General features: G+C 37.3%; 6 protein-coding genes across 14 annotated transcripts in view; 3 read left to right on the top strand and 3 right to left on the bottom strand.

Moving 5' to 3' along the window:
* Positions 1-19,728, top strand: part of LOC136408056 (tubulin beta-4B chain-like) — a 39,579-nt gene extending 19,851 nt beyond the window's left edge. Inside the window, exons 2-3 of one of the 2 annotated variants that reach the window (XM_066388816.1) lie at positions 18,310-18,371; positions 18,437-19,728. In XM_066388816.1, coding sequence (XP_066244913.1) covers positions 18,315-18,371; positions 18,437-19,726 — 1,347 coding nt within the window. In that variant the 5' untranslated portion in view covers positions 18,310-18,314 and the 3' untranslated portion in view covers positions 19,727-19,728. Of the gene's footprint in view, positions 1-18,196; positions 18,372-18,436 lie in introns of those variants that run through there. The other variant, XM_066388815.1, reaches the window with a different exon arrangement.
* The window catches only part of LOC136408051 (cytochrome P450 4d2-like), a 147,611-nt gene that overhangs the window by 47,085 nt on the left and 77,502 nt on the right, over positions 1-23,024 (top strand). The gene's annotated exons all lie outside the window — the stretch shown is intronic.
* LOC136408171 (uncharacterized) lies at positions 319-1,380 on the bottom strand. The gene is made up of 2 exons (XM_066389026.1): positions 1,191-1,380; positions 319-1,140 (listed from the first exon to the last, which is right to left on the bottom strand). Exons 1-2 carry the CDS (start codon positions 1,310-1,312, stop codon positions 357-359), a joined length of 906 nt encoding a protein of 301 aa, XP_066245123.1. The 5' UTR covers positions 1,313-1,380; the 3' UTR covers positions 319-356.
* Positions 1,788-5,965, top strand: LOC136408191 (transcriptional regulator ATRX homolog). 3 transcript variants are annotated; one of them, XM_066389051.1, is made up of 6 exons: positions 1,801-1,931; positions 1,993-2,258; positions 3,875-3,961; positions 4,022-5,215; positions 5,265-5,561; positions 5,745-5,965. In XM_066389051.1, exons 2-6 carry the CDS (start codon positions 2,183-2,185, stop codon positions 5,864-5,866), a joined length of 1,776 nt encoding a protein of 591 aa, XP_066245148.1. In that variant the 5' UTR covers positions 1,801-1,931; positions 1,993-2,182; the 3' UTR covers positions 5,867-5,965. The 3 variants fall into 3 exon arrangements, with proteins under 3 accessions (XP_066245149.1, XP_066245147.1, XP_066245148.1); XM_066389052.1 differs by having other exon boundaries at positions 1,788-2,258; positions 5,268-5,561; XM_066389050.1 differs by having other exon boundaries at positions 1,789-2,258.
* On the bottom strand, positions 6,599-17,910 carry Gp210 (nucleoporin 210). Its single transcript, XM_066389829.1, has 18 exons — positions 17,664-17,910; positions 17,340-17,611; positions 17,050-17,249; positions 16,391-16,531; positions 15,157-16,327; positions 13,085-14,479; positions 12,922-13,031; positions 10,517-10,733; positions 10,053-10,329; positions 9,801-9,990; positions 9,576-9,751; positions 9,358-9,517; positions 8,968-9,300; positions 8,188-8,332; positions 7,893-8,125; positions 7,670-7,837; positions 7,479-7,620; positions 6,599-7,168 (listed from the first exon to the last, which is right to left on the bottom strand). Exons 1-18 carry the CDS (start codon positions 17,819-17,821, stop codon positions 6,882-6,884), a joined length of 5,775 nt encoding a protein of 1,924 aa, XP_066245926.1. The 5' UTR covers positions 17,822-17,910; the 3' UTR covers positions 6,599-6,881.
* LOC136408512 (multiple PDZ domain protein-like) overlaps positions 20,236-23,024 on the bottom strand; it is a 58,178-nt gene continuing 55,389 nt past the window's right edge. For 5 of the 6 annotated variants that reach the window (XM_066389510.1, XM_066389512.1, XM_066389514.1 and 2 more), the window contains 4 exons: positions 22,946-23,017; positions 21,630-21,810; positions 21,206-21,483; positions 20,236-21,093 (listed from right to left, as the gene is read on the bottom strand). In XM_066389510.1, coding sequence (XP_066245607.1) covers positions 20,776-21,093; positions 21,206-21,483; positions 21,630-21,810; positions 22,946-23,017 — 849 coding nt within the window. In that variant the 3' untranslated portion in view covers positions 20,236-20,775. The remainder of the gene's footprint in view (positions 21,094-21,205; positions 21,484-21,629; positions 21,811-22,945; positions 23,018-23,024) is intronic. The other variant, XM_066389515.1, reaches the window with a different exon arrangement.

Genomic DNA, 23,024 nt, shown 5'->3' with positions numbered 1-23,024 from the left:
AATAGTGAATCAGTCCTCGGTCCTAAAGCCGCCACGTTCGAATCATTCTTTTATCGGCCAGAAATAATTTACCGAGTTTTCTTCTTTAAGTGTGTTTTAAATACTAAATAGTGTAAATTTTTCATCATTAGGTGTTTTATGGTAAGTACCAATTTCTACATAATAAAAGTACGTTTTCTGAGTAGTCTTTTATTAAATATTTGCGCGTTATTCATGAAGTGAACCCGTGACGTTTGAACATGAATGACACTTAAAGCATTTAAATTAAATAATAAGTAATATCAATTAAAACACATACTATTTTTTAGAAAATAATCGTAGATTATATTGACAAACGGCAATTTTAAACTCAACAACTACAAACTATCCAAAAATGCCTTTAACTTCGACTGAGGTTTTCCAGTGTTCTCATTCACTTTTTTGAGCATATTGCTCAAACTATTCAACTTCTTTTTCTGCGTCTTTTCATTTGCTTTCATCACGTGTTTTAAAGTTGGTTTAACCACTTCCTTAGAATTTTCATTCTTCTTTTTCCTGATGATTTTAGCTTTACTTCTTAAATTTACTTTAGGAAGCAACCTAGAGGTCTGAAAACTCCTTGTGTTGGTCATACTACTGGAAGTATTTATGGTTTTCTCTTGAGCCTCTTTAAAAACCTTTGTGGCATCTGGGGGAACTGTAAGAGAGTTGATTTGATTTTGTTCTTTTTCAGTCGAGGACAATAAAACAACACTCTGGTTGAGCCCGCAGAATTTATCTTTCTTTTTAGATTTTTTCTTATTAACCAAATTTGGAGTAACTTTAGGTTTAGTCTTTTTTGGTTGTGGTTTGTTCATATAAACCTCTGTCTTTTCCTCACAAAAGATGCACCTTAAAACCAATTTGTTCTGTTTTTGACCATACCCATTTGGATATTTCTTTTTTATCTTCTTGTAGTAGATTCTCTGATATGCAGTCAGAGGCAATCCTTTCTGTACTTTGGCCACTACTTTCCTTGCGAAATCTGTGAGTTTCATTGACTGAACCTCAAATTTCGTATTTGCCTCGGAAAAATTCATAAAGCACTTTCGGCATCTTTCGTGGGGCTTCACCTGGGGGAGGTAAATCTGCCTGCGTAGTTCCATTAGCCTACATTTGGTCCTGAAAAAAATGTAGTAGAAAATCGGGCAAGATACTTGGATTTTATCAACCTGTAAAGGGACTTTAATGTGGGAATATTGAGTCGTCGAATATTAGTGAGGCGGTCCAGGAATTTTATTGAATTGTGGGTAATGGCCCGGTCTTGGTCTTCTACTCTTGTTATTGGTTCCATAATTGGGTATTTTTAAGGGAAAAACAATTATTTTTAGTTTAGTAAATAAAATATTTGAATTCACAAAACGACATACTGAAAGCAAACAGATTATAAAACATGAATTTGAGGTTAATGTAAATTACGACATGGCTGCGAATCAAAACATTATGGTATAAACATATTTAAGTATTTTTAAATTTATTTATTTCACTATCATCAAGTCTATACAAGTGAATGATTTATTCTTTATAATAGGTACTAATGGTTCCCGTTTTCTGTTAGAGAGATACATGCGGCCGTGCGATAATTATAGTAACAATTATAATAAATGTTCGCCTATCTTGGTAGCCATCTTGGTGAAGTTTGCAGGCAAATGACAATGACACATACCCCATTTAAAATTAAAACAACATTTTAATGTCACTTCTTCTGTTGATTATTTTGGCGGTTATATGTGAAGAAATTTTTTCTACTTGTTGAAAGCCTGATTGTGGAATTGGACTCAAACATAGTAATTAGTATTCTTCGGTTAAAGAGATTCCTACGGGACTGATATTTGGAATTGCGTGCTGGACTGTCGGCAGGTGACAAAAGTATAAACTTACAGATTCTGGATTGAGATCTTCTCACCAACAGGGTATTCAATCACTCTGTGTATTGAAGAATTCGAGTTTTTCACCCAAATAATTTGTTAATAGAAGAATAATTATCCATCTTAAGTGAGAAGTTGTGATATAGTGTTATAGCCAGACATTGCAGTCACTACAGTGTGGGTGGTCCAAGTGCCTAGGGTTACCTATATTACCGATAATTTTATTAACTATAAAGTTAATAGTGATAAAAAATAATCGACAACTTAAAATTCTGCTTACTACTAACGCAGCCACAATGCAAATGCCTAAGGAGAATGTAAAAGACTATAGAACACCCTTTGAAGAATTGTCTGATGAAATATCTTTGAAAGGTATGTTATTTGCCATTTTTGCAAAAATATGGTAAACCAAAGAAGCTTATACAATCACCCACAAAAGTATTAGTACAGTACATTATTTCGTTAAAACGTGTATACATATATTTTCCCCATATGAAATCAAAACTTAATTTTATTTAAATAAATGTATGATATGATCTATATCTATACTAACAATAATAATAAAATCAAACAAAAATTTAAACTTATTAAAAAAAATAATTATTTATAAATGTAGGAAACAAGAATACATTTCTTTACTGTTTTGTTATATTTTCTCAATATTAACATACAGAAAATCAATAATTTTTAGTCGGGAGTATTTGTTTTGTCACACAAAACATTGATATAATGGAGCTGAGTCAGGATGAGCAACAAATTATTAATTTAAATAAAGAAGAAAAGTCTTGAATGGAAATTTCAAAAAGCATCGAAAGAAGTTGGTCTACCATTCAAAAAGTGATAAATTGATTCAAATACCAAAGGAGAATTATGAATAAATCACAAAGTGGGCACCCAAAAAAATTAATGGAGCATGAAATCATGATATATCTTCAAAGAAAATAAGGAAAATTCAAAGAAAAGTATCTTAGAACTGGCATCAGAATTACAGCATAACTTCAAAACTACTGTTCAAGAAGAAACAATTCACCAGTCACTTCATAAAAAAGGATATAAAGAATGTAGTACATGAAAGAAATCCTATATAAATGACTAACAGAAAGCAGCATCTTTAATTTGCTGAAAAATACAAGGTGGCTGAGCTAGAATTATAGGAAAAAGTCTTTGGTCAGATAAATATAAGTTCAACCTTTTTAGACCAGGTGGACATAGAAAAATGTGGAGAAAAGCAAGAGATGCATTGAATCCAAAGAACACAGTTCCAACTGTTGAGCATAGCGAAGATGTATTAATGGTCTGGGGTGGCATATCGATTTCTAATGTAGGCAGTTTAATGGTGGATGAAATAATTACCTATTATTTAGATAAATTAGGATTGAAAGGAATTTTTTACTTCCAGCAAGATAACGTTCTTAAGCGTAAAGCCTATATGGTACGTCAGTATCTAAACTTTAATTGTCTTCATCTATTAGAAACACTTCCCTAAAGTCCGACCTCAACACTAGACCATTTATGGGTTTATTTTGAAAAACAAATTTGGAAATATATAATTGATAATAAAACGGGTTTTAAAAAGAGTTATCTCAGAAGAATGGTTAAAAATATTGAATGACTAACAAGAAAATTGGTTTGGTCAATGCCAAATTGTTTATTACAAGTCGTTTGATAAAAAGGGTAGCTCCACGCAATATTAATTTTCTTTATATTAGCAAATAATAGCGGCCATGGGACCTGTACTAAGGCTTTTGTCTAATCAGTTTATTCTTAGCAACAAAATTTTTTTTTTCTGAGTAAGTTCGAGTTTTTATTGAATTTCATTATTATTATATTATTACTATAGACATAGATGATACAATACATCTATTTAAATAAAAATTAAGTTTTAATTTCATACAGGAAAAATATTTACACCATCTAATGAAGTACTGTATTTTACCAAGACTTTTGTGGGTGGGTGTATTTTCAAATCTTGCTAATCACATTTTTAGACCCCAATCCTTCCTCAAAATCAGAATATAAAAGACTAAAATATATTGAGGATAATATCCTTGCAGTTCTTTGTGGACATAAAAAATGTAAGTTTCTAATTATAATAGTCAATCTTTATTATTATTACATTGTGTAATTGTTGTCAGGCAAATGTTGCAATTCAGTGAAATCAATAATAAATGAAGTTGTTAGTTTCAATTTGCTGAAAATGACACAAAGTGATAGTGGATTTTCCCCACAATCAACAGACAGCTGGAAAGTAAACTTTGAAGCTCCTAGTTGCTCTCCACACAGTTCAGATCTGGATGCCTATGTGCCACCAATTAAAGTTCTCTCAAACATTTCCATTCACAAACAAGGAGGATCAAACAAAACGAGTTTTAAAGGTAATAATAAGGCAAGCATGATACACTTTAAAGAGGGCCAAAACACTACCGGAAGTGCTAGTGAAACATTTTTAAGTGAAGCTAGAATCCACAAAGAGCATGAGGCTATAAATGAAGATAATAAGAAGATCTCAGTGAAAAAGAGGCAAAAAAGAAAGTCACGTTACACAATTCCTGGGAGCAAGCCTAATAAATCTAAAATTAAAGAAAGTGCCTCACCATTGAAGCAGACCAAAATCACAAATTGCTCTTCAGATATTTCAGCTGAGAACGTCTATTTAGTTACTTTAAACAGACCAGAAAGATTTGAAGAAAAGAGTCTCAATAATAATAATAATGAGAGAGAATCTGCAAACATTAATGATGACCAACAAGATGCTGAAAGCGGTAGCTATGAATTCCCAAGTGAAGTTGACCATATCAGCAAAGAGAATGAGGTTGTCAAGGAAGATAAGGTGACAATGAAGAAGAGACGAAAAAGAAAGTCTCATTACGTAGTTCCTGGGAGTAAGCCGCGTAAACCTAAGATTAAAGAAGGCATCTTCTCATTGAAATCAGTCAAAAAAAACACAACTGCAGAGCAAAAAGATATTGAAGACCATTCAGTTTTATCTGTAGTAAATGAAAATATAGAAAACTTAAATCATAAGAAAAACATGGGTTTAAAAGGCAAGAAACGTAAGTCTGGTAGTAAGAGCACTGAACAGCCAACGAAGAAACAGAAGAGTAATTTGAATGAATCTGGAAGGGAAGTTAACGCATCATCGTCTCGTTTGGAATTTTATAAAAAAGAAACAAGAAAAAGTAGTTGTAAAGGACACAAAGGGACCGGTGCATTGAAACATAAATTTGTACCTCAAAAATTGGTCTTCAGCCCCGAATCCTGGGATGAGGAGGAGACTGATGAAGAAAGTAATAAACAGAAAAAGAGCAAGTCTAAAAGAAGACCTGAAGGTAAGATTAATATTTCATAGTGTTAAACTAACAAATAAAATATCCATAGAAGCCAGCCAACATCGTGAAACTCTACCCTTGGAAAAACCTTTACGAGTTGAGCCTAAAAGGAGCAAACCTCTTAGACATGCTAATTTCTTAATAGAAGGTGGTCGAGACGCCGCCTTAACAGAGGTGTTTTACAGGTCCAAAAAGCCACAAACAACCCTTAATGCGAGTTCTTACATTTATGCCTTGATCGATAATAAAAAGTTTAAAATATCCCATGACCGCACCAAGAATGGGACCTTTTCAAAGGCAGTATTGAAGAGGCTGTCTCGAAAAGGCGGCTGTGGTCTTACTTTAGGTGAGTTGTGATCGTTGTTTTGAGTAGAATTATGATGGCGATTTCAGTTAAAGATGGTTTATTTGTTTTGGGTTAAGCCGTACACGAGCTTAGTACTAAATTCGTGTAAACAAGGCTTTATTGGAAGTATTCAAGAGTTCAGATCAGATTGATTTGCACCTGGATTTACGTTATCTTTTATAGGAGCCTCATTTTTGGAACGAGAGTCATTACGCCTCCATCCGATGAAAAATCGCAAAAGCATTTACTCTCCCAACCGCTGGTTGACATCTAAACTGTTCGACGACATGTGTCTTTACGATTAATCCATTTCAAGTTTTTGATTAGTTTTTCATAAAAGTTGGAATGCATTATTTCAATATTATACTTCAGTTTTTTTTTGTAAGGTTAGTTAGAAAATAGAATTGTGCAAATCAAACTTATTGTGTTAAATGGCAAATTTTAATCCGGCTGGAAATTTACTTATAAGTTACAAGTAGAGCATTCTTCGTAATTCCAAAAACCCAGCTTAAACCCAACCGTTGAATCATTGAGTGTAGTTTTGAAAGATCTTGAATTTGAGGTGTCACTTGACCCATGTTTCAGTTTTAAAAAATTGGCTATTTTGCGGTACGGTGACTTAAGTAATATTTAAAAAAATAACTAAACGTCAAATGATAATATTTTTTGCTCCATTTAATACTGCTTTTGAATTAAAAAAATAATTTCTAAAAAAGTTAAGGAGGGAGGAGTCAATTTAGAGCCGCACGGTTTACTTGTCATAGGAGGTTCATTTGGGTATGTCACATTAATCTAATCAGGTTAAAGCAACGCCAATAGAGCGCTTATTTTATCTTATTCTCGTTATCTAATAACACGTACGAGTAAATAGAGATGCTACTTCTAATAGAGATAGTCGAGTCAGGTTGAAGTGAATCAAAGGAGTAGTTTGTCTCTAATGAGTTTTCCTTTAATGTCTTAAAGACCAAAGCCCTTTCGCTTGATTACGTGAGATTCCCGCCATATCTAAAAATTCAGACATTATTCCTAACCCTTCAGGCTGTACATTTTTTGGCCTTGTAGTTCACTAAGGGCTGAAATTTGAATCGCATGTTTACTTTAAATCTCTCGAACTTTTCCAACTATATACGTTTTTCAAGTAAAATGATACTGGCTTTCTCAACACCTAATCAAACTCCAGTAATACTGGCCAAAAATGTATTAAAAAAATTACCTTTTTCTCATTTTACAAAAATAAACGTTTTCCCTGAGAAGTCACAACAAAATACACAAACAACTCTTACACTAAACAGCAGTGTATAAAATCACAATGGTACTCTTTCACATAAACTTTCGATTTCGCCTTACATCGGGAGTATTCGTGTAGAAAGTGCTGGCATCGCCGTAAACGGGCTCACTGGAACCATTTCTGCGACAGCTACAATTAAATTTGCATCCCCCGGTAGGACTGTGCCCGGAGGTGTTGGCGGACGTGCACATAATTGGACTAGGAGGGTTACGAGTTTGCAACAATAGGGACCTATTCGCTGCGCATGGAGGGCTCACACCTGGGCGACCTGTAGGGTTTACGTTAACGTTGACAACGGGTTGCATGTAGGTCGAGTAGACTGAAAAAAAAATCAAAATTACCACTCAAAATGTCAGAATACCGCAGTTAGATATTTGATTTTTTAAATTGTTCCATTTGCGGCTTTTAAATAATTTTTTTGAGCAATTGCGCAATAACAGCTTAGTTCCGGCATACTCGTAAAATTCAATGACGGTAGTCATTTTGATTATTGAAGTGTCAGAATGATTTCATCATGTAATTTTCTGTAAAATGATGACATCTAAAAGAGTAGATTTTCTACAATTCTTCAACTTGTCTTAAAAAGCCCACAATGGAGTACAGAAAATAAAGCATAGAAAAATGCTTACAATAGAACGTTAGCAGAAATATCCCCACCATCGCAACAGCCATTGCCATGGCGTACTTGTAGTTTTGCAGGAAATTTCTGATAGGGGACCGTCCGAAGGTGCATTGGTCCTCTTTGAAGCCTCCAGTCACCTTCACCATTACCTAATACAACAAATTAACTAATGTTTTCTCTAGGGGAAACATTATTTACTTTTATATTTTGTTTGGTAATGGGCGACACCACATTGATCCCCATGGCATCCTCCATGTTTGCCAATCTCCAGTGATAATCCACAAGCTCCACTTTGTATTTCTTATAGTATTGATCGGTGGATTTCAAATCGCTAACGAATAGAATGGTGGAATCCGCAGAAGTAACCTGTTACATGAAAAAACTTAAAAAATTTCTAATTAACCCTGTAACGTCATCGCACCGATAACTGTTCAAGCACTTCGGGTAGCCCTTTAACCAGCACCTCTCCAGTGTTACCAGTTTCCTGTAAGTAAAGTACCTCCTCCACGTGAACTGCGGGCAGGAACTTGATATTTTGTAGCGGCGAAGTGATTTCTCCGTCTTCGGTTGTAGCCCAAAGAGTGAGGTTGGTGTCCAATATTGAAGTGTCCGAATTGTTTAAGTTGGTGTTGATTAACTTGCAGGCGTATTGTCCTATCGGGGTGACTTTGATTGTAATAATTAAATTTAAAGAGGTGATGTTTAATTTAACTCGCCTGTTTCGGGTACCCAACTATTAGAAATGTCAAACAACTGATTTGCGGTGATTGACAAAGATTCGTTGGAGAATTTCATTAAACATCGGAAGCCTCGAGGACGAACTAGTTTCCTTACGTCAGCTTTGCATCTCCAGCCTTGAATCTTTGAGAAAAATCAGTGTTAAATTGCATTAATGTCGAAGTGATATAGTTGGTGGTAACAGCACCGTAGCGGTCGTATTGGAAAATTTATTTACCAATGAGGATGAAGGCACGGCGAAATATAAAGAAATCAGAGACAAAGTTTTATTCATTTTAAAAAAATTGTTGATTATTAATTTTAAGACAGAAAATTTTACGTATTTGTAAGAATTTCACTAATCTTTCGAATATTTGTCAATTTTTGGGAATTTCGACGAATAAATTAAAGTATAGCCAATAGGTGGCAATCGATATTGTTGTTAAGTTGATATTTTGTCAAACAAATGTGACCACCTTTAGCATCAAATTATGAAAAGGACGACCGTGGAAGATTAAGAGCAGCTGTTGGAAGCGACTGCGATGTTCTCAAATCGCACTTAATTCAGTACTCGCACAGGGTGGTACTAATGTTGATGCCTACTATTGGTATTTCGGACACGGTGATAACCATATGTATGTGGGATTTTTTTATGGATAAGAAACCATTGGAAAGTTGAAATAATTCCCCATTTTGAGCAATGTGAACTTGCCTCGAGAAGACAATTTTTAAGACTACAAAAAGATTGTACTAAAGTATAGTTACATGCAAAAATTTACCAGATTATTAGTCTTGACCCCGACGCTTTTCTCGCTTTGCAGCACCATTACAAACCGATGCACCGACTGCGGCTCGCCATTGGTCAGTATGAAATTCGGCAGAAGCAAAAACTCAATAGCGTGCACCGGCAAAATGGTCAGATAAATCGGAGCCGACGTCAGGAATGAATGAGTTAACGTCACAGTACCGACTTTATTGCCCACAAAGGCGATGTCTTGGGCCGGATTTATTTCCACCAAGTTGGGATCGCTGCTCTTCCACACCCCCGGGGTGTTATATTTGGAAACTACTGGGTACCAGAGACACACTGTATCGCCCATGGTGAGGTGGTCCTATGATGCGATGATTAAATTTCAATCAAGTTAAAACGACTTTATTTAAATACTCACCAACACGGGTTTTACAGACTGTTCTACGTGGATTTTAATATAGTCTGTAGTTTTCTGAATTCCATCTGCCCACACTTTTAACATGGTATGTCCCTCTTTTTTGGTGCTTATCCAAATGGTACCGTTTTCAGAGAAGGATTGAACTTTAATTAGGTCGCTCCTAAAAAATGATAAGGGAGATTAGGACATTTGCAGTAAAATACTAAAGAGGAACATGCCTGCTGGTGCGCACTTTCAAGCTGGTGGGCCCTGCATGAAAAACGTTTCCTACGTTATCATGGTAGCCAGCTACAAGCAAAAAATCAGTACCTAAAGGCACGTTTCTTAGAGGATTGTTAAAGCTTATCCTCCAATATGCCTGGATTGTGAGGCTCATGTATTGAATTGGTTTTACCTAGAATTATTTTAGTTATAAAATAAACAAATGAGAACTACTTAAGTACCTCCACAACAATATTTAGGCGTTGCTTTAGCCCATTCGAATCAACCGACGTAATTATGAGCATAACATGTCCCAAATTGCCATAAGACTGCAGTAATCCTCCTGAAGTCAGGGTTACAATTCTCTCCGAAGAACTATAAACGGCCTTGTCGGCAGAAAGCTCTGTCGATGGTATCTGTTCCCCTGGCAAGCTGCAATTATTACTTTCGTTAATCTTAACAAATTATTTTTATATTTCTTTGATTAAACGTACGAGTAAATTACGTCAGTAACAAAGTCCATGTTGGTTTCTAATTGTATGTGCGAAAATGGGGCCATAAGCAGTGAAGTTTCCTGCACGTGTTTTGGTTTAGTCAGCAAAAATTGGTCCACAATTTCAATGTCCACGAAGGCGGAAAAAACAACGCTCTGCACGTTGGGTTTATTCACCACAAATCCCGGTGCGGACACGTTTATTGTGACCCGAGTTAAACCGGGCTGAAGGCCCGTCAGTTTCAGAGCAATTCGGTCTGCACGGCCAATGTTGATCCCTGCAATGAATCGGTTAGATGTCCGTGTATTTAATGGTCAACGGCCAATCAATGTGTTGGCAACTTTATAAAAGAGACAATTTCTGGTAAAATTCAGAATGTAGTGCTCTTTTTATGAAAATTATTTTGTCAGTATAGTTATCAGAAGTTTGATATATTGGCCCTTATAGGGGATATATAAAGTTACCTAAAGGGTGGTAGACGCCAGTTAAATCTACCAGGAGTTTGTCGTCTACAAGCCATCTGAAAGTGATCGGGGGGTCGTTGACTGTGCCCAGAACTATCGGGGAGATATCTGGGAGACCAAAGCACCAGAAGGGGACCGTGGCGCCGACGTGGAATCTGGTCAAGGGGGCTCCTATTTTTACTCCTGATAGTGCGATCACTGTCACTTCAACTGAGTCCTTTTGAAAAAAAAGAGAGGGTATCTATTGATGGATTTCAAGACAATTTTTTGAAAATCTTAATTTTTCTAAGCCTGTAAAGACCTCGTTGTATGTAAGAATATTCGATATTTTCAACCTGGTATGAATCAATACTGAGTGTCGCAGATTTGATGTGACATTTTAAAACCTCGTAGAAATAGATCAGTTTAAATGCAAAAATTACAGGTTGGAGGATAGAACAGGCATAATCATAAATATACAGGATGGCTCAAAAAGTGCTTTAGAATCCAACTGCCTGATTTTAAGTGGAACCCTATTCCCAAATCCAAAAATGCGAAAACATGCACGGCACTTCACTTAAAATAAAGAAATTGAATAGCAAAAATCATAAAAATTGCAAAAATTTACTCCTACGTTTGATGACGTCATTACAAAATATGACGCGTCTGTCAAGTGACTATCAGCTTTGTGTTGCCTGACATGTTAGTCTGTGATTGGCAGTAGCTGTCATATTTCTAGTTTAGCTCACTCGATTTCAAAACTCTAAAAGTTTCGATTTTAAAACTATTTTGGATGATTTTAACAGCATTTCGATGTGTAGTTAACAAAAATTATAGCCCAGACCCTAATTCAACGAATATTTAACACAGTAGCAACGATTTAAAAACATTAAAGTCCACACAAATTCGTGCATTTGGAACTTACTGAAGTTACTGGTTGCATCTACTTATGCGCATATAAGTGAATATAACTTTGAACAGCAGAGAAAATTTCTTCTAAAGAGCCTTCAAACGACTGATCTACCAAACTCGATCTTTAAACGGACTATTTCGTCTATTTTGGCCAACTATGGGTTTTGTTTTTTTTGTAGTATTTTGTAACCTGATTTTGAGAAATTCGTTAGAAGATTTTTCTCGCGTCCCTTATTAAAATTTCTCTTCGATTGGTCGCAATTTATAAATAAAACACATTAAAGTTAATAAAAATTGCAATAATCGACGACTACGTTTGATGATGTTCTCACATTACCACGTTGTTTGTCCACTATCACTAATGTCTGTTAATCATTTGTTTATTTGCTTCTTGAAAACATGGCCAACTGGATTTGAAAAAAACTTAGCCGTATAATTAAATGTGTAGGCATTTTCGGGGAATTTTAAGAACATATTTGAGGCTATAATTTAGCGTCTATTAGTCCGCAACTAGTACTAAGTTCTTATAATAATAGAGATACAATAATATCGAGAAACCCCTTCAAAATTAGCCCAAAAAATCTCAAATAGTTCGGTATGTTTCTGGTTTCCTAACATTTTAAAATCCCTAATCTTCAACATAAAGCTAACATTCCCCGTACCACCCTAAAGTCAAAAAAAATTGGCGAATTTTAGAACCCCTGAAAGCGTTTGTTGACATGTATGCAATAATGAACACTTCAAGCTTTTGCAATAATTGTTTTTTAACCAATTATATATAGATATCACCAGTTCAAGTCGGAACATAGGAGTTACGCGAGTGGGAGAAAGACCATATAAGTTTTATTATTCCCCCGACAAAGACGAACAACAAAGTGGGCGGAGTCAGTCCACATCCAGTTACTAGATCTTTCACCGTTTCAGAAATTTTACTGATATATATAAATTCTAGTAATGAGTTAAATTAGTTTTGAATTTTCACTTATTTGTAAATTATTGTACATTTCAATTTAGCATAACTTAGATACGTCGTGGATGAATATGATAATCTAGATTCGTTGATATTTATTTATACTATTTAGTGGTCCCAAGACTGAGCCGGCCACACTGGCTGTAGGTTCGAGGTCAATTGATGAACGGAATGGAACGATTTGTTTAACGTTTAAAACGATATCAGAAAATAAATAAATCGATCAATGCAGGTTAAGAATGTAAAAAATTTCCATTTCAACGCACAGAGTTATTGTGTGTGTGCTTTTTTTTCATTTATTTACATTGCTACTTTTTGTTCTGAGACTTTTTTAAATTTCTATCGCCACGAAAGCAGCAAAATCGATACTAATCTAAAGATCGAAATGGAGACACCGGTTGAACTGACTCCGCCCACTTTAATTGTTAGCCCTCGATGCACTTCATTGGTCTTTGTCGGAGGTATATTAAAACTTGTGCAGTCCTACCACTTACACAATTCCTTTGTTCCAACTGGAACTGGTAACACTTGTATAAACACTCACCTCCGAATACACCATACTCTTCCCACTAGTTGGATGCATCCCCATCGCCTTAGCGTGGAGCCTAGTCTTCCCCGCTGTAGACCCCGTGATGATCCCCTTATCAGACACTTCTGCAACTCATCCTTTATTATCCTTACTCCTAAAATCCCTAAATACCACATACTTGCAATCCTATCTTCGGCTACTGTAAAAATAATCTCAGTGTCCGGTTGTGGGCCTCCCTTAACTACTAACTGAATTGAAGCCCCAATCAGTACAGTTCCGTTGCGGGGGTGTAGTTTCAAAGGCTGGAAAACTTGCAAATCGATGGGGGCGCTGGTGACATCCTCGTCGTTGCTTGCAGCAGTGAAAATCAACTTAGTATCGCCTAATTCTACGCCTGTTACTATATAGCGGATTTCGCCCATTCCCCAAGGGTCTTTGGGGCTCTGCTCGGCCCTTTGGATATTTGCAATATTGTCCTCGAATTCTGGCCTCAGATCTACCATATTGAGTTCAGGGATATCCATTAAATTGTCATTTTCATCGTATAATTTCACGTTGCACTGAATGCACTTGCTGACTTCAACTTTACCAGGCATATCCACTCGAATAATGCCAATTGAAACTACGGTGACTCTCAATTGGGCTGGTTTGGACATCAGGCATAAATCGAGGAGTTGTATGACCACTTCTCCAGATCGTAAAGGGGTGACTTCCAGCTCTTTAGTGCTTTCCAAGTAAGTCACATCGACGATATCGTCAGCGCTAAGGGCGATTTCAAAGAAGCCTGAGCCTTGGAGCACTGATACTGTCTTTTTGTTACCAGGATGATTAAAGAGGGTTAAAGAGAAGTCGCTTAATGTCGTGTCTTCCACTAGATATAAAGCTAAAGAGGCTTTGATTGGCTGCTGCTTTACATCTTTATCTTCAGGCCCCAGGAATTCTGGCCACTCAGAACTAATAGAGTTCTTGCTTAACACCTCTTTATTATATCCCAGGATAGTAACATTGACCTCCAAAGCCCCTACATCGATACGTGGCATGAAAGACTGAAAGCTTTTATCGGCAATCAGAACACTTCCGACAGAGATATTTTTTTGGAAAATTCCGTCTTTACTAACAACAATCCCGGCCTTAAATGGAGACACCTTCCAATCCAAATTCAAGCTACTAAAATTCAGAAACCGGTTCCCGCAATCGTCCCACACATTGACATCAATATCGATCAATCTCGTGCTTTGCACTACGACGTTACCGGAACTCAGATCCATGGGGCAATTCGAGGAATCAGTAATTTGCAATTCGGGCTGCAGGGTAATTCTGCGGGGTTTTCCACAAACCACCCGCGTGACGATGCTACTGGTTTGTCCTTGACAATTGGAAGATGCCGGGTTGTTGGTTATCATCAGTTTGACATCGATTTCGCCTAGTTTTCGACACAGGATTTGCACTACTGTGAAATCTTCGCCTTGGATTGTGTGGAATTGGGTAATGTCCTTGCCTTGAGCAATGGCTTCGTTTTCGCTGACCACTGTCTTTTGGTGCTCGTTAGTTCTGCCTACGATAGGTCGAGGACCTAGGTAAAAAGTAAATGAGGGGATATCTATACAAGATATTAACAAATCAAAATGTATATGTTCCTGATTTAATTACGAAAACTATTTTTAAATGTACTGGTTTTGTATACGAAATTTTATGTAATTTTTTATTTACTTTGGAAAAGTGTGCAAATTTTTTTGTCCAAAAAGCACCAAAGTGCTGAACTACCCACAAAATTTACGAGTGGATTGTGTTGTACTGCCAACATTTTCAAAAATCTTGTTTAAAAATCCTTTCAATTTTAGAGGATTTAACAAAAAGAAAGCACCCTTGATTTATTTTGAATATTTTTATTAATTAGTGGTGCACGACATATCAGTGCATCCAAACACCCTCAAAACGCTGACGCCCAACGGTTAAACGTTTTATAAATTACAACCAAAATTTGTCTGTCCATAAATGGCCACAATTGGTGCATTACCATGACAAAAGAGCATGATATTGCACCAATGTGTAATTGCACATTGGTGCAATATTATGCCTTTTTGTCAAACCAATATGACCTAGTTATTATGACAATTAATGGATGCCGAAAATATGGTAGCTGTTGAAAGAGAATCAAGAGCAATTGTTGAATGATTGGTGACAAATCTGCACTTCATATTTTTTAACTTTATAGCGAAGATACAATTGGAGATTATCTGTATTGCTTACCCCCTGTATACACTAAATTAATACTGGAGCCAACTGTCAAAACAATGTCCTTCCTTGGCAGCAGGAGCTGCAACTGTTTGAACGCGCTCACCGTCACTGCGTCCTCCAAGGCGCGACCATCTTGAAAATACGACACTGTCACTTTGGTGGTCCCCACGTTCAGTCCTACCATAGCGATATTTCCGCAGGAAATTCCGATTGGCGGCAGCACCGCTGATTTATTCTGTTGAAACTTGACGTCACTTTGCTTGACCTGAAACGGCAGTTCCTGGCAGCGTGTAAATGGCACTAAAGTGGTACTGCCATCTGGCCGAACGTCTTCGGCATAAAGGGCAATGTGCAAATACACGGGAGAGCCCACTTCAGCCTCCATTACAAATTCCACTATTTCCAATTTTGACGGTGGAAGAATCATGAATTTTGAAGACTGTCGGTTGTGGTGGTTGCGCATCATGACTGCAGACACTTCGAAAAAACCATTGGAATGTGTTTTGACATGTCCAGATTGACTGACCACTCCAATGGAATTATCGCTGCTCGACCACGAGAACCTCCCATCGCCCCCTTTCGCGATCAAATCAATGTCGTATTTGGGGCGGGTAATTGGGTCCCAAGGCAATATTACATCTGAAGGCTCAATAGTTATCGCTGGATAAATCATTAAATCAGCTCTTGCTGTTATTGGAGAGGCCAGTTTGATATACCCATCAGCTGAAGTCTTTAATGCAGCTTGTACTGTGGCAATTCCCTGTTTAACTCCATATCCAGTCAACCAACTTCCATTGGAGCTTTGAGAGGTGATATAGAACTCTGGGGTGGCTTCTAGATAAAGTCGAGCAGACTCTCCGAGAAAAAGTTTGTGGTCCAGACTATCGTACACTTCCGCGATTACATCATGATGCTGACCGACTAAAATTGCCCAATTTTTGTGTGGGAGAACATTTAGAACTATATACTCAGGCTGCACCACATGAAAAGTAGCTGCAGGGAGCTTTAAAAGAGGATCATTTTTATCTACATTGCGATCCCTGAGTACTATCCTAGTCTTCCCTAATTTTAATGCAGTTACATTGCCCAAATGCTTGTAAGAGCTTGCTACAGCTGTGTCCTCAGCTTCCAGATAATACTGTTTATCTGGCATGGCAATTTCGGCCATTCTGCCATTGTTGATCTAAGGAGAAAATACTTATACATAATATAATAGCTTTAATTGGCTTAGAGAGTGATGTCTTACATAAAAGATCTTAAATGGTACAATGTCTCCTGGCATTACATAGACCTCAGCAGGGCTTATGAGAAGATTAGCAACAATCATTAATTGAACCTCGTGAGTCTCAACATGTTTGTATTCGGGATATGGTAATCGTACTGTTACCTGGGAAATGTAATTGAATTTTTGATGCTTTGAAAAAGACGGTATTAAAGTACAAGTTTGTAATTGAAATAAGGTTAAGGACCCTGTTTCCTCATATTCTCATTATTTCATGGTTGCATCACTTGACAATGTGGTGAGTAAATCTGCATTGAAAATTCAGAAGAGCCACCTTAACCACGAGTTGTAAATTTCAATAAAGGTAGAAGATCAGATTTTGAATTCAAATTTTTTGGAACACTTTTGAAGGACTAAATATATCCAAAATTGGGAAGATTAATTTGAAGTCGCGTAACGCTCTGAATCAGTTAGAAGAATTGACTTGTTTGTAATATTATATGTTCCAAATATGGCAATTTCTTTCAGTTTAAACCACGATTTAACAAGAAATAGATCTTAAAATTTGAAGAAAGGTAGAATTTTGAATTCCAAAAATTTTAAATGTTCAATGAAAAATAACTCAAAAAAGATAACTTTAACATTATTTCAATTACAGAATTCTACTTAGAACAATATTATACCTTTGCAGAGCCGCTTTTTGTGCCTTCAAGCAGTATTGAATAACCCTTCTTATTTTCATCCTCAAGATTCTGAATACCTAGAGGAACCTCGTAGGGTGAGTCTCTATAAGTTATATACCTTATTACTGACTCTTTGCTGGGACCCAGTGGAACGATATTCCATTCAAATTCAATTAGTTCCAAGGACGAAAACTCATTCCCTATGGAGCAGAGATACAATATCATGGAAAGGTTGAATTAATTAACTACTGTCTGAACTTCAATCTAATAACAACGGTTGCAACACATACCTTGATCATCAAAAGCCTTCACCTCAAAAGCCTCAGGAGCTTCCTCCATAAAAAGCTCCTTAGTAGTAGTTGTAATAGCTAATGAATGAATAACATCGACAATAACATCACACCTCAAATTTTGCTTGGAGTGCACCTCCTCAGATAGCACCACTGCAATGTTTCTGGCAGCCTCCTTCGTGACGGTTTGCACAATAACTTTAGCTGAGCACTGCATCTCTCGATCCTCGTCGATTAAGGTCAGTTGTATAATATCAGATCTTGTTGTAGTCCTGGGGTGGTTTGTGTAATGTAATTGCCAGGAAAAAAGTGAGGAAAACGTACCATTTATAGCATCCCCCTTCGGTGGCTTCCAAGACAAACTGGGTTTGGAAGTCATTGAAAATTGGAAGTAAAACGCGGGGAACATTGAGTTTTGATGCGCTAATCGCATGGAGTAACGTTAGAAGTAGAGTACAAATGCTTGTAAGCTTTTCTGTCATGGTTTTTATAAGTTAAATGTAAATTTTGGCAAATCAGTCACATTATTTTTGGAATATTTTCTTTTGGGAATTTGAGGTTAGGGATATGTTAAAAAACCGCGTTGGCTCAATTTTTCAAGACCGACTCTAGGACTTGAAATCTTGACGCGCAAGCGCCTTGGTACTCAACATAACACCATTTTCTTAAATCAAATAAATCTGTGGCATTAACACCTTCCTCCATCTCCACCGCCTCAAAACTGTCTACAGAACCGCAGTTTACCCCTGGTGCTTATTTTTGAACACACGTCTAAAAAAAATCGAAAATCGCCACCATCTATCGTAAGACTTCTTAATACCAAATTGCATCAAATCGACCAATCAGCTTCGCACATTTGAATCGCCGAGGCGGCTGGCGCAAAACAAGTTTCCGTCACGTGGAAACGACAGTAAACTGCATTTGCATAGATTTGGTCATTTTCTCTGCTCAAAAATTAACATTAAAAAGATTAAAATGCGAGAAATCGTTCATATTCAAGCTGGTCAATGCGGGAACCAAATCGGCGCCAAAGTAACAATCTAACATAAGTAATCCAAACGCGCAACTTTTTAATTTGTTGTTGGGTAAATTTTTAGTTTTGGGAAGTTATTTCCGATGAGCACGGCATAGATCCCATCGGTACTTACCATGGGGACTCGGACTTGCAATTGGAAAGAATTAATGTTTATTATAACGAAGCCACCGGGGGGAAATATGTGCCCCGAGCCGTGCTCGTAGACCTCGAACCCGGTACCATGGATTCGGTCCGATCTGGCCCATTTGGACAAATTTTCCGGCCGGACAACTTTGTTTTCGGACAAAGTGGGGCTGGAAATAATTGGGCCAAAGGGCATTACACTGAGGGTGCAGAATTGGTAGATTCTGTTTTGGATGTGGTGCGGAAAGAAGCTGAAGCCTGTGATTGCATGCAAGGTTTTCAGTTGACGCACTCATTGGGAGGAGGCACTGGATCTGGATTGGGTACTTTACTAATTTCAAAAATCAGGGAAGAATATCCCGACAGAATAATGAATACATTCTCAGTAGTGCCCTCTCCTAAGGTCTCAGACACAGTAGTTGAGCCATATAATGCCACATTATCAGTGCATCAACTCGTAGAAAACACCGATGAAACTTATTGCATAGACAACGAGGCCTTGTATGACATCTGTTTTAGAACTCTAAAGCTGACGACTCCCACCTACGGAGATTTGAATCATTTAGTGTCGGCTACAATGTCTGGAGTGACAACATGCCTGCGATTTCCCGGCCAACTCAATTCTGACCTCAGAAAATTAGCTGTTAACATGGTCCCATTTCCACGATTGCACTTTTTCATGCCCGGATTCGCCCCTTTGACCTCGAGAGGTAGTCAACAATACCGAGCACTCACAGTTCCAGAACTAGTACTGCAAATGTTTGATGCCAAGAACATGATGGCTGCTTGCGATCCTCGTCATGGCAGATACCTGACTGTGGCCGCCATTTTCAGAGGCAGAATGTCCATGAAGGAGGTGGACGAGCAGATGCTGAATATTCAGAACAAGAACAGCAGTTATTTTGTAGAGTGGATTCCCAATAATGTTAAAACTGCAGTGTGCGATATTCCTCCTAGAGGTTTAAAGATGTCGTCAATATTCATTGGAAACTCTACGTGTATCCAAGAGCTGTTCAAGAGGATTTCTGAGCAATTTACTGCGATGTTTCGAAGAAAGGCGTTTCTGCATTGGTATACTGGGGAAGGGATGGATGAGATGGAGTTTACAGAGGCCGAATCAAACCTGACCGATTTGGTATCCGAATACCAGCAGTACCAAGAGGCCACTGTAGAAGAGGAGGGCGAATTTGATGAGGAAGAGGTCGACGAGGGGGAAAATGGTTGTTAGTGAAATACGACTCTCAATTTTATTTAAAATCTTCAAGTAGTTGTGTGATTGTGAAATGAAGACTATAATATTAACGTCGATAATTTTCCGATTCTTATTAAATGTCTCGTTTATATTTTGAAGAGTTTTATTGTAATAGTACTTATTAAAAATTAAATATTTATCTTAAATAACGAAAAAATAGTTAAGGAATTGTTTGCGTAGCTACTCGAACTTGAAAGGCAGCTGATCCTTTGAGGCGCTGTTAGGTACTAAATATTGGTGGCAAAATCACAGCGAGCTGCAGCGTCTTGACTGATCTCTAGTACACTTAGAGCTTAATAAGGGCTTTAATTTTTTGTAAGATTTTGCTGCTTTTTTCTAAGGCGATTTGAAATCGACTATGGTGGTGCTCGCAGTAGAAATAACCATTTTATCAAAATTTAGATAATTTTTCGAATTTTGTAATAATGACTGTAAGGTTTTATTTTAACACGCTGAAATTTAAAAAAATTGAAATAAGACAACAATTCGTCATATATCCTTTTATTTCTATAATTCCCCTCGAGGCATTTATCTACAGAAGGGGTTATAACGTAACGCTTCGGCGTACAGGACATGAATATCACACTTGCTTTAAAAAATCATTTAACTGTGGCGATTTGAATTGTGCCCGGAAGACAGTTTCGACTGTCCTCTAAACTGTCACAGCATCAAGTCGTCACACAGTTTGGGTCGTAATGAACTAAGAACATATAGCTTGCGGCGTAACTAACAACAATATAATATTATGTATTTAAAAAAATCAACATTTTAGAATCTTAAATTGCTTAATACACAGTACTAATAATACATTTATCATTTATTTAATAATAAATTCACCTAGTAGTCTCTAGTCGAGGGCAAAGTAAAGCAATCATAATATTCGTTCCATCACTGAAACGTTATAAGGAGGTCTTCTTCAGTTTATGGTAATAGACTAGTCAGTCGTGGGGGCGCGCACGCAATTCGCGGGTGAAGACTCGCCTTAAATTAGGGAAACGTACTCGGAACTACAACGCCTAGGGCGGCTATTGGTTGCTCGAACTCGGCTTAAACCTATGCAATTTTAAGGAAACTCTACCCGTCGCAGTCTTTAGTATGGCCCCCGTTTCATCGCCAGTAGCGTTCTCCACGTTCACCCCGTTCACGGCCACCAGTACGTCGCCCTTGGTGATGCGTCCGTCCAGCTCCGCTGAGGTGCCCGGAATGACATCGGCTACGTAGACGCCTTTCCCGCACTTCCGACCGATCAGACTCAATCCCAGACCTTTGCCCGGCTTCTTGATCAAGTCCACCTCTATCGAAGTATATTCTAAGTTGCTTGGTCTAAATACAGTTATTTTCATCTGGAAATTTATATATATATTAAAGTATTAACCAATTAATAACAGTCGTATAACTTAATTAACGTATAACCTATTAATAACAGTCTGATAATTTTGTCAATGTCTTTTTTACCTTTGGCAGTGTTTGTCTCAGCGCCTGAGACGCAGTGGTGTTTGTACTATCCTTAAGTGAAGCGCCGTTCACTTCGCCTATTTGATCACCGGCTTGGAGGCGACCGTCCCGATCAGCGGACCCGTTGCTGTAGATTTCTGTCAAAATTATGGCGCCGCCGACGATTGTATCTTTGCCGCCCACAAAGGCAACGCCGAGAGATTCGTTATTGGTATTCACTTCAATAACGGTCTCTTTTCCCGGTAGAATTGAGCAGGTTTGAGGGTCTGCGGGGGGCTCTAAAATTGAAAAAAAAAGTAGAATATGTCATATACTAACCGTTCTATAGTAGTTAGCTATTCCAAAGTCCCCTCTCCCACTGCTAACTTTTGGCAGAAGGAAAGGGAATTACTATCACTGTAATATGGCAATTTTAAAATCATACCAGGTACAGGTGTAGTAGGCCTAGATGGAGTTGTCGGAGTTTTCAATCCGGCTTTCCCATCTGCAACGCTATTGGTTTGCGTTAAAGGGGTGGGGGTGAGCGACCGGGACTGGTCCTTCTTTCCGGGTTTGGATACCACCAGATTGACCAATCCTTCGGTTCGCTTTAGCAAGTTTGCGGCCTGAAAATCGAAATAAAAATTATGTAAGTATATGATTTTAATCAGTATATTTAGTTTCTACCACAGATAGATTAACCCCCATTTGGTACGAAATATTTAAGATAAAAGCTATGGAAAACTACTAACGATGCTCTCAGTTTTTCAATGAATATATCAGGTTAATTAAGTCCGTTATCAATTTTATCTGTTGGCTTGGGGAAAACACTAATAAATGAAGTTTTTTTTAATCGGAGTTTTATATTTGTGTACAGTGCACAATGTATCCCAATTTCTAACGATTTTCTTATGTAAAATGTATAAGTAACATCTGTGAAATGGTATTGAACGCAATATGTTGAAATAAAATCATACTTGAAAAATGATTATTTTAAGAGGGTATTTTATCAGAAACGATAGAGTAAAAGCAAAGCATTCTGGTAATTTTTCGAGATTCGATAGAAACTTTCAAATAAAATTATTTTTAAAAACTCCAGAAAAAAATCTTCTAAATAAAGTTGTCAACAGCGTACAATCATATTCTGTATTTTATAATTGGAAACGGATTTCGTCCAACGGACTAACAATTTTCTCCCACTGCGTAACATCAATTCTCTTTTTTGGTTTAACTAATAAGTAAAAATTGAAATTTGCTTATATATAAAATATGTATCCGTAAATGACAACATGGCGTTACTCTTTTGCCAAACTAATATAGCCGACTTATTGCGACAACCTGTGAGTGGAACAAAGATTGCGGAAAGTGACGTGGAGATTTAAATAGCTGCTTAAAGAGAGTGCGATGATGCTAAACTGTATTTTAACTAGAACACACTGTAACTCAAATTTCGATCTGCCACAAACTGATAGCAAAGGCGAAATTATTTTCAACAAGATTTCTTATAGCGAAAAATCGTTTAATTGAAAATAAAGGACTTGTTTCCTAATAAAAGGGAACTAGGTCTCTTTCAGGGCCATTAATTACGTATACCCCAAAAATCTGCTAACGACGCTTCCGCTGATTGATGTCCGCCTAATGGGTTTCGGACTTAAGGAGCCCTATTTTTATCCCTTTGAGCGACGATTAAAAGCTTTGTTTTTCAGGGACGGGGGACGCTTTTTTAACTATAATGAAAAACGTGGAGGAGAAGCAACTTACCGTGTCATAATTGGAGCCCACTAGGGAGTCTTTATTGACAGCCAGGATCATTTCTCCAATCTCAAGGCCGGCCTTTAAA

This window comes from Euwallacea similis, chromosome 4, assembly GCF_039881205.1.
Source record: "Euwallacea similis isolate ESF13 chromosome 4, ESF131.1, whole genome shotgun sequence".
NCBI lineage: Eukaryota > Metazoa > Arthropoda > Insecta > Coleoptera > Curculionidae > Euwallacea > Euwallacea similis.
The sequence above is the reverse complement of the archived record's forward strand: the minus strand, read 5'-3'. Positions and strand labels throughout refer to the sequence as shown.

Bases quoted from the DNA above. Each gene is read 5' to 3' on its own strand.
- LOC136408171 (XM_066389026.1), bottom strand. From the start codon at position 1,312: ATGGAACCAATAACAAGAGTAGAAGACCAAGACCGGGCCATTACCCAC. The intron at 1,141-1,190 runs GTTGATAAAATC...CATTTTTTTCAG, and splicing joins ACATTAAAGTCCCTTTACAG to GACCAAATGTAGGCTAATGG.
- LOC136408191 (XM_066389050.1), top strand. From the start codon at position 2,183: ATGCAAATGCCTAAGGAGAATGTAAAAGACTATAGAACACCCTTTGAA. The intron at 3,962-4,021 runs GTAAGTTTCTAA...AATTGTTGTCAG, and splicing joins TCTTTGTGGACATAAAAAAT to GCAAATGTTGCAATTCAGTG. The intron at 5,562-5,744 runs GTGAGTTGTGAT...TATCTTTTATAG, and splicing joins CGGCTGTGGTCTTACTTTAG to GAGCCTCATTTTTGGAACGA.
- Gp210 (XM_066389829.1), bottom strand. From the start codon at position 17,821: ATGACAGAAAAGCTTACAAGCATTTGTACTCTACTTCTAACGTTACTC. The intron at 16,532-17,049 runs GTATAATATTGT...TACATTTCCCAG, and splicing joins CAAAAAGCGGCTCTGCAAAG to GTAACAGTACGATTACCATA. The intron at 7,621-7,669 runs GTAAATAATGTT...TTGTTGTATTAG, and splicing joins TTACCAAACAAAATATAAAA to GTAATGGTGAAGGTGACTGG.